This window comes from Calidris pugnax, unplaced genomic scaffold (genome assembly GCF_001431845.1).
Source record: "Calidris pugnax isolate Ruff unplaced genomic scaffold, ASM143184v1 scaffold64, whole genome shotgun sequence".
Taxonomy (NCBI): Eukaryota; Metazoa; Chordata; class Aves; order Charadriiformes; family Scolopacidae; genus Calidris; species Calidris pugnax.
This window is the reverse complement of record NW_015090784.1, coordinates 1,051,207-1,060,973: the sequence shown is the minus strand read 5'-3', so window position 1 is coordinate 1,060,973 and position 9,767 is coordinate 1,051,207. Positions and strand designations below refer to the sequence as shown.

Below are 9,767 nucleotides of genomic sequence, written 5' to 3'. Positions count from 1 at the left end.
TTAAATTCAGATTGTTTATTGTAAACAGAATAACTCTAGCACTCTGTCATACTGGCTGTGTCACATGCACCCAATTCCACATCAACTGCTTAAAATAGCACTTGCAAAAATTACAGTTATGTAATAATAATTTATGGTTTCTTACATAAACTAATTAACAAGCACTAAAATTGAATTACAGTGTATTCTAGGTAGTTTTTTATTGCTTGTAGACACTGCAGCTTTGGATCCATTAAAATGAACCCATTAGTATGCCTGAGTTTATCAAAATTTACTGCTATATCAAACTCAGAAACTGTAAAATGCTGGAGAACACTTAAAAGCAATTAAGAGTTGGTGGAAAACTACATGGGTTTCCACATCCAGTCACAGAACTTTGAAATTCTACATTTTTTCCTCTGGAAAACACGATTTGTGAACTTGTGTTAAATACACTGCTATTCCAATTTATTTATATATTTTGTTAAAATTAGAGTTGATAGTAATTCCATGAATATATATTTATTTTTACACATAATAGATGCCATTTCATTTTATGCACCGTAAGAGTGGTATGTTTAAATACTAAATCTCAAAATATATATTTTTATAATATGTTGTCAAAACTTTTAATATATATAATACAAGAACTTTTACTGAAGGAAAACTATAAACAAAAGCGAAATGAAAGAGGGTAAAAAAACCCATTTTATGTGTAGGATCCATGACAAACATGGTGAACAGAGACACCTTTACTGGTTTTGCTTATGTTTAATTTTTCTTTCCCTCAGGCTACAAAAAAATGTTAGTGGCCTTCCTTGGCAACAAGTTACATCACAAACTGTATCAAATTTATTAAAAAGGTGTTGAAACATGTCCTGTTATCCTTTAAAACGGCTTTTAAATATGCTGTGTTTACTCAATGGGAAGAGACTCTTGGATAAACACAACTTGAGGCCCGTGCCCTGTGGAGCATTGGTTGAATTTGGCCTCGGAGCCGGTGCAGAACATGGGTCACTGACAAGAAGAGCCTGAAGGCGTGTACCACGACTCTGACCTGTGACAGCAGCGTGTCACACCACCACTGCCTTCCTTTCAGGTTCTTTTAGTAAGAAGCAAGCTCTCAGTAACACCCCTGGTGAGCAGAATTTGTACCTTCAGTGCTTTGCATACTCTGTCCTGTCTGAACAATTACAATCCATTTTAGGCATTAAAGAGGTAGGAGAACTCAGTAAGATGCTCCCTTTTTCTGTTTGGGGGCTATCCCAAGCACAAGATCACTCTGCGGAAGTCAGTGAACTTGGTGAAGATGAGACACCATCTATTCTGTTACTAAATTATAGAATATATATACACATATAGTATTTCAGCATAATCCTTGATCCTTCTGGGTTTTGCACAGCCTTCTTAAAAGACGCAGGAGCAAACCCTTTGTGATGTAGCCTGACCCGCACCCCGTGCCACCACAGCGCTGTGATGTCCCAAAGGACTCCTGAGGACAAGAGGGACCAGATGTGGTCTGACCCATTACAGGGCCCATATTTGACATTCGCCCATTCTTGAGCCAAGAACTGCCAAGGCCTTAAAGGTATTTGCACTAGTACTTGCTGGACTGAGATCTAACATAACAGATGAGGCAAAACAGACTGAATTTTTCATCGGTACATGCACAACTGAAAACAAAAAATGACACCAAGTAAAGTATTTTGTATACCAAATGGAAATAATTCACTGTAACACTGAAAAACTGAACAGGATGTCAAGGGTACCAAGAGACTGGGACAACATTTTACATAATAAAAATAAGATGCGCTATTAAACGTTTCCAGCATTTTGCTAGTTTTAATATAAAATGTCCCCAAATTTGTATAGAAAGATTAAAATCACGCCCATATCTTCAATTATTCTCATTAAGACAATTCTCTCACTTACTACTGTGTTGTCAAATTTCCTTTTTTTTTTTCCCCTCCACTGGTCTTCATAAAACTTAAAAAGAAAATATGTTGGCTGCATTAAAGATCAATCTAAAAAGTATCATTCAACACATCTCTTTAAAAAAAAAAAAAAAGTGAAAGTCTCTATTTTTAAGAAAAAATCTTGACTCCATCACCAAAAAGGACCTGCTTTTCTCACCCCCTCCAGACCCCAATAATGTAATTATTGGGATACTAAATGGTGTTCTTCAGGAGGAACTAGAGCATTTCAAGCAATTTTGTTTGCTGTGGAGGGTTATATTATCAAAATGAAAATCTGAAGGGATGTACTATTTTAAAAATATACTGCATCTACAAGTTTTTTATTGTTATTGTTTCAGTTGGTTTTGGTTTTGGTTTTCAACACGTTGTCTGTAATATAAATGACACATGACCACAACTGATTTTTATATACTCTCTATCCCTAACACACAGCTAATGTCAAATGAACCAAGAAGGGATTCGGGACTTTCATAACGGACAGAACCATTTCTCCTAACGATCTTTAATAATTTTGTTCATCATGAAGTCCCCTGAAACCATGTCAGTACTGATCATTTGCATTTCTTCATCCATTGGGGCTCTTCACAGTTTTGCAGCCATGAAATTGATATGTGGTTTCACCAGGGGGAAGAGCGGGAGACTGCGCTTGAACTCTGTCATGTTTTCAATCACGCTTGGCTGCAAAGACGCGAACGCAAGAAAAAGTCCGCTCAATACCTTTAAATGAGAATTTCCCCACTTTTTCAACTTTTGCTACAGCTACATATAAACACAGCTTTCTTGCTCTTTTCTACAATATCAGTGACGCACATTCCTTGATTACAGGATCACCCAAAATATAGTGTTATTTCTTAGGAAATACATGGTTTCGTATTTATTCTGTGTAATTGAAAACAGCAGCTATAATGCAGTAATTGCATTACTAATAATGGCAGGAACTTTAGTAAATGCAGAGGTCTTTTCATTTACAAATTCCACTTCAGAACATCCCACCCATCCTTTGAATATCAGAGGTAAGATCATAAAAACAATAGCAAGTCTATGAGTTATTATTTTTAGTTGCAGTAACAAAGTAACCTCTTCATATTTCAGTCATAATGGCTAATATATTCTCATATAATGCATACAGAAATTTTCACCATGATGATTTTTTTCACCAATAAGGACTGAGTAAGAACACAGACCTACTGCAGCATTGTGAACAGTTAATTATCCACTAGGACAAACATTACCACCCTTCTTCAAGAAAATTCCTCTAAGGCCCTGTACATGTGGACAAGAGCTGAAACATCAGCCCCACAACAGCATGAATTTCAAGAAGTTTGTTTCTCCCTATAAGCTTGTATTTGATGATACTAAACTTCTAAATTAAGAAAACAGCCTGGGATTTTCTGTGTGGTGTTTCTTTTTACCTGCGGTAGTGGTGGTGCTGGTGCCAGGTTCACATCATTTTGGCATGGAAATTCTCCAACAACAGGGCCTATTTTAACATCATCAAAATTAATTCAGGACCATAATTTAATCAATACCTTTCACAAAATAAACTGTTTTATAAGACAGGTATCTATATAAGCACAGGTTATTAATTTTAAAGCATCCCTAAATAAGATTTTGTGAACATTTTGCTTTTATACTCCATGGATGTCTTTAGAAATACAAAGAGCTTAATCCAGGATTTTACTTGAGAACATGTGCTGTGGCAGTCGGTTTTATTCATTTTACTTGCACATAAAGAGAATGTAGAAAGATAAACTGCTAATCTACTGATCAATGAAACTGGAAGGAGTTTCATAACAGGCACACAGCTACCTGCTTCTTTCTTTCTACAGACAAACCTTTAATATTCTTGATTTTGCAACCAGTTACACGTTGGGATTTAAGTCCAGTACAAACTGGTGAAAAATACACACAAAATGATATAGAAGTTTTTCCTCTCAGTTTAGTTACATTAACCAGCAACACATTTAACCTTTTCCTTCTTGAACTGAAAATGGAACAACAGTTTGCATTGCACATCTGATCTAGATTATCTGAAAATAAAACCTGAAGAAATTTTTACTTTCTCAAGTTTAAATATAATTTCTGATAGTCCCAGAGGGCTATGGGCTTTGTTTTGGCGTTGGTTTTGGTTTGTGGGTTGTTGTTTTTTTTAAATTCCTTTGAAAGCGCTTGAATAAAGTTGTGGATGTTCATTGCTTGTCAGAAAAAAAAACAAATCCACGTTATACAGATAACTGCAAATCCTAATTTTGTTTTTCCCCACAGGACTACTACAGAGTTTTATGTGTGTTTTAAATATCCTGTTGAAAAAATAAGTGCTATTTTAAGATATATTGTTTTAATCAATATGCTTCAGAATGGCTGAAGAATTTGGCCGCAAACATCAATGAGAAAACCTGAAGTACCCACGTGAAGAAAACCTATAAAAAAAGAAAGACTTTCTCCTCTGAAAAGTATATCATCTCCAGAGCTGAGTTTTTCTTACAGCGCATTTGTATTGTGTAACACGCCTTTCTTTAACTGTGACTTGCTTTAACAGGAATTGATTAAATAAAATATTCAGCACAATACTTACAGGAATCCATTTCTCTTGCGAGGACATGCACTGACACCTTGTGTCTCCTGGGAGCATCTATTGCCAACAGCACCTACAGTAAAACACATCAGGTCCTTCAGATATTGTATTTATAAAACAGTAAGGAACGAGACCATTTAAATTTTAATTTAAGGTTTGAAATGAGGGATGAATTTTGGGACTATTTGAATTTTTGAATATTATTACAAGTCACCCACGCAGTACTTTGGATTATTTTACAATGAATTTAAAAAATTCACGTACTGTGTGGGACTCAGAAAAACTGGAAGTACTAGGAATTGAGCCATTAACTGGCATAGTATCGGGAATGCAACCTAAAATCGAATTTTCGATCCCTGGCAGCCTCTGGAAGCACATCAACCTGAACACAATTATCAAACTCAGCAGGACCAGCTCACCAGTATGGCCAGGGATTTCTGCTCTGGAATAGTGGAACATTAGTGAAAGCAAAATAGTATCAATTCCTAGAAAAATCAGAATGTGAATACTTGATTCAAGTTATCATTTATTAAATAACAACTACTGAAATTCCATTTATTAACTTTGCTGCAAATCTTTACCCACGCTATCATACTATTAAATACAAAACAAAGATGTTGGTCTTCACTATGCATTGTAAATAATAACCAGTTTTATGCATTAAATCTCATAAAAATAGATGGTAATGTAAAAATAACCTTGGATAATGAAAAATATAAGAGTGCATTTCTACACCCAGTAAGTTGCAAAGACATACATCTACGGGATTCCCTAAGCTATCAGCTGCTCCTTAATAAAACAGTATGAACAGTTTGTGATATAGTGACTTATCAATGCCTATGAAATTTGTTACAAAACAAAAAGAATGAGGCCCGATTTTTATTTTTTGAGGGAGGGACAATGATGACACAGGGGGGATGACAGCCCCTCGTATTTCAATTGCTTATTTTAGATATGCATCTCGCAACTTCATGCTGAGTTGCAGTGTACAATTATTGCATCATTATGCTGTTCCTTTGTTCTGCCTAACTACAAGAGGAAGAAAAAAAAAGCATTGATTTACAGTGAACAAAGTTTTAAAAATATCTGTTTCATTTACAATTCATGCACACAAAATAAGTTGAATCGTTTACTGGTTGAAGAAAAAAAAAAAAAAAAAAGAACAAATTCGCGATTTTGGCCAAGCTTGGTCATAGAGTAGCACATTTTTTATTCAGAAAGAAAGGATAAATGAGACAGGAGAAGAATAAGAGCTGGTAAGAAAATAAAACAAAACAAAAACACCACACGACAAAACCCAATCCTCCACAATTTTTACAGTACTCTAGTTGCCATTAAACTAAGCAGGATTCAGGAAGCAAAATTATTATTAAGGTATCTGCATCAATCATATCATCGACCTAAAGCAGGCATCAGTATATGCTTTCATAGTTACCCAAATAACATCCAATGCTATTCTACATCTCTCTCCAGTAAGATTTTAACTACATGAGTAACTTACCTTGTAGAACTGTATAATATCGTCCTTGGTCAGGGTCTTTAGATAAGCCACTTCAATGTTATCTGCACAACAACAGGAAAAATTAGAAAAAGTCTGCAAATCACAGCTCGTTCTTAGCACGCGACTTATTCAAAGTATTTTTCTTTGAAATTCATATACTGTAATTGACTGCAAATGATATGCTTTTCATTGTTAACTTCCAAGCTAATACTTATATCACTAAAAATATCATTGGAAGCTTGGCAGAAAATTATACTTCAGTAAGTCCATTCGATTGAACTTACTAAAAAATGCATATTTGGAGAATACTGATTGCACTGTATGTTATTCAGCAGCTAAAAGAGTTATGCCTACTTCTGTATGTTATCTCAAGTCAATGTCACATATCTCTAATGCCTTTTATCCGCAGCTGGAAACAGGAGGGTAGGATGTACTTCGGTAGAATGTATTTCTAAGTAAATGTAAGGAATGGCGTCTACATCATACCTGTTAAGGAATAATCACATTTAAGATACTGGGGAAAATGTGTCTCAGTAGCTGCATCACTTCATATAAATCAAATTGTAATGAACTCATCACGTTGTATCACCGCTGCATAAGCAGGAATTTTTCTGAGGGTTGACAGAAAGATCAAGAAAGAAATGGATGCAAGAGAACAAATATGCAGCTAACAAGCCTGTAAGGGAGGCTGGAAGTTATTATTATGAAGTTCTTCACAGAGGAAATAATTTTAAAAAAAAAAAAATAATCAACAGAACGGTTTGGAAAATTAGATGACATTTTGGAGAAAATTTTTAAATTAAGTAAAACAGTAAAAGTAATAATAATAATGTAAAAACCTGAAGAAAAAAACCTTTTCATTTCTTAAGGCTGAATTTCTGATTTTGACCAATCTAGTAATATTAGAATCATTAACAAAATATAATGACTAGTGGGTAGAGGGGAATTAAAGATACAAAAGTCAAGAGAAAAAGTAAGTTGAGCTGGGTTTAGATATGATATGGCTACAGCTAGCAGTAAGAAATTCCAGAGAGATAATGTAGATCTAAATATGGTAAAAGCAGAAACACTGAAGGCAGAGAAAAACTAAACTGTTTCATCAGACACAAAAAAAATACTTGAGGGGATAAGTTTCCACGTGATGCCTTGTGCTCAAACATGGAACCTCATCAATGGCTCTCATTCTCTTGAGACCAAGCTAGGTGACAGTTCAAAATTCTTCATTATTAGAACAGTTCCGTTAGTCACTGTCAACCAAAAAGCCGTATTTGCTCCTGGAGAAGGCTGACACTGTGCATGGAAAGCACAGAAGAAAAGTCACAGGATACAGAATGAGTTTTATGTAGGAAGCACACTGTGCATGAAGATGGAAAATGACAGCTGTGAATAAGAGTTGAGACATTAAAATACAAGGAAAAGCTCATCAGAACCTAAAACTGATTTTTTTTTTTTTTTTTTTTTTTTAATGTTAGAAACTATATTACTAATATACCTCAGTATTTTGGATTTAAAATCCTCAATGATGAAAAAGGGGAAAATACAACTTAAATACTATGCAGGATCACAGTGTTGGTGATAACAACAGAAGTTGGTCTTCTGCAAGCTTATAATCTCCAAAGTATCATGGATGAAAAAACCAAACAATTACTGTTTCCTCAAGGCTACTCTAAGCTGAGCCAGGTCAGAGGTTAGTGAAGGTGCCTGCTGTCGCCTCTGCCATCGCTCCCCCAGAAGAGCCATGCAGTGGTGAGAGGAACAGGGCTGGTATGAGGGTGTGCACCATCAGGAACGTCAGTGCGTGCGAATGCACCTCAGCCTAGTGTTAGGCACACATGTAATACAGCTGCCTGAACGTCATAAGAAGAAATCTGAGCTTGTAAGATGGGGATTTGCATTCAAACCACTTCCAGCCCTTGACCTGCTCTATGTCTTCCTGAGCCTTAAGGGGAAGAACGGAAGGTCCATGGGGCGTTCACCGCCCCCCCTCTTATGTGAACATCAGGAACACATTTATTCTATTGCTGACAGCTCCCAGAGCAGGGAGAGCACAGGCTCCACAAATAAGGTATTTTCCCAGGGCAGGAGGAAGAAATACAACTTACACGACACAAGTCACAAAAAAGGTACTACATCAGGCACAGGCCACGTAAAAGCTTAAGTTGTTCCTAAATGAATATGACGCTCAACAGTCAAAAGCGTAGCCAAACTACAGCATTCAGTGTGATAGGAAGCACAATTTGTCTTACCTCTGTCAAAGTTATACTGCTGGGAAATGATTTCTCCCCAGTATTTAGCACATTCTGCAGACAGCTTCTTTGGTTTGTCTAGACGACGAATTGCTAAAGCTTGGATGTGCTTCTGGAAGGCCTCTTCTGTCATGTCTTCTATGCATTTCTCCATAGTTTTTAAGAACGCTTCAACTCTGCTTTCTAAATAGTGGGGTGGCTTTTCAGATTGGATAATAAATCGCAGTCCTTGAATGCCATTTGCCCGACGCGGGCCACTGAACACGATGTAACCTGGGTAAAACAAGAACAGTCACAAATTAAAAGAAATCCCTTGTTCCAGCACTGTTTGCCAAACACGGCACGTTTGACAGGAATGTAGTTTTATGCTGAGCTTAATTCTGTATTGTACATTAAATAATGCATGTTTTCAAAGTATGTCACTGCATTTTTTGAAAATGTCTTTATTTCCCTGAGGTAAATACCAGTTCAGGAGAGGGATAAGGAGGAGATGGGGCAGACCAAGACAGAGCACAAGGAATTCTGTCATCAGGAGCAGGCTGTACTCTAGTGCTTCATTAGACTCAATATTAAGAAATTATTACTATTTTTTTGTAACATCCAATCTGAATTCTCTTTGCTGCCATTAACATGTAAGACAACTACATCTCATCTTATCAATTAGATACAAAGGCAACATTATTCCCTTCCTTTTTGTCGCAGCTTTTGCTTATCTGAACACCCAAGCCTTTTCTTTAGTCTTCTTCCCCTCTTTTAATGACAATTGTCTCACATTTCAGTCTTTTAAATGTTGATTATAAATCAGCTCCCTAATTGTTCCTTGATGCTCATGTCAAAGCTAGATACAGTATTTTGAACAATACAGGGCTATTACTGCATGTGCACCTCAGAGCTGCTGTTCACACACCCCACGTTTGCAGAGCAGTGTGACACCGTGAACGTACCTTCTACCCAACCTACTCCCACCCGCAGGCTGTTCTTCACACAGCCACTGCAAGCCACTGCCTCCCAGCTCCTACCTGTGCCACCCCTCACTCCTGACAAACTGCTCCTACCAAGCTGCATCTTGTCTTCATTCAAGTCATGTTTCCAAAACGTCAAACTGATTTTGAATCCTAATTCTAGCTTCCCTCGTGCTCGCAGCCTCTGCCAACTCAGTGTTATCTGAAGAGTCAGTAAGTATATTCACTGCTCTATCATCCCGAGTTTTGACAAAAATATTAAATAGCATTGGATCACAATAGAACTGTGTAGAACATCGTTTTTCCAATGGACTATTTTTATCGATTCCCCAGTCATGACTTTCCAAAGTCTTGCATGCAAAGCACTCCCACCGAGGCCACTCTTGAGCTCCTTTGAGAACATTACGTGCCTTTCACATTATCAAGAAGAGACACATGACATCCCTACTTCCATCCATATAGCCAAACTCTGTTTGCATAAAAAGAAGTTAGGTTAATTTGACCAGAGTTTGTCCAGGAATCGTCTCT

The 9,767-nt window shown here is 36.7% G+C and overlaps 1 protein-coding gene across 5 annotated transcripts in view; it reads right to left on the bottom strand.

Annotated features, from left to right (window-relative positions):
• Positions 1 to 9,767, bottom strand: part of IDE (insulin-degrading enzyme) — a 56,649-nt gene continuing 46,882 nt past the window's right edge. For all 5 annotated transcript variants that reach the window (XM_014965654.1, XM_014965664.1, XM_014965673.1 and 2 more), the window contains 5 exons: positions 8,278 to 8,550; positions 6,032 to 6,093; positions 4,531 to 4,603; positions 3,368 to 3,435; positions 1 to 2,633 (listed from right to left, as the gene is read on the bottom strand). In XM_014965654.1, coding sequence (XP_014821140.1) covers positions 2,538 to 2,633; positions 3,368 to 3,435; positions 4,531 to 4,603; positions 6,032 to 6,093; positions 8,278 to 8,550 — 572 coding nt within the window. In that variant the 3' untranslated portion in view covers positions 1 to 2,537. The remainder of the gene's footprint in view (positions 2,634 to 3,367; positions 3,436 to 4,530; positions 4,604 to 6,031; positions 6,094 to 8,277; positions 8,551 to 9,767) is intronic.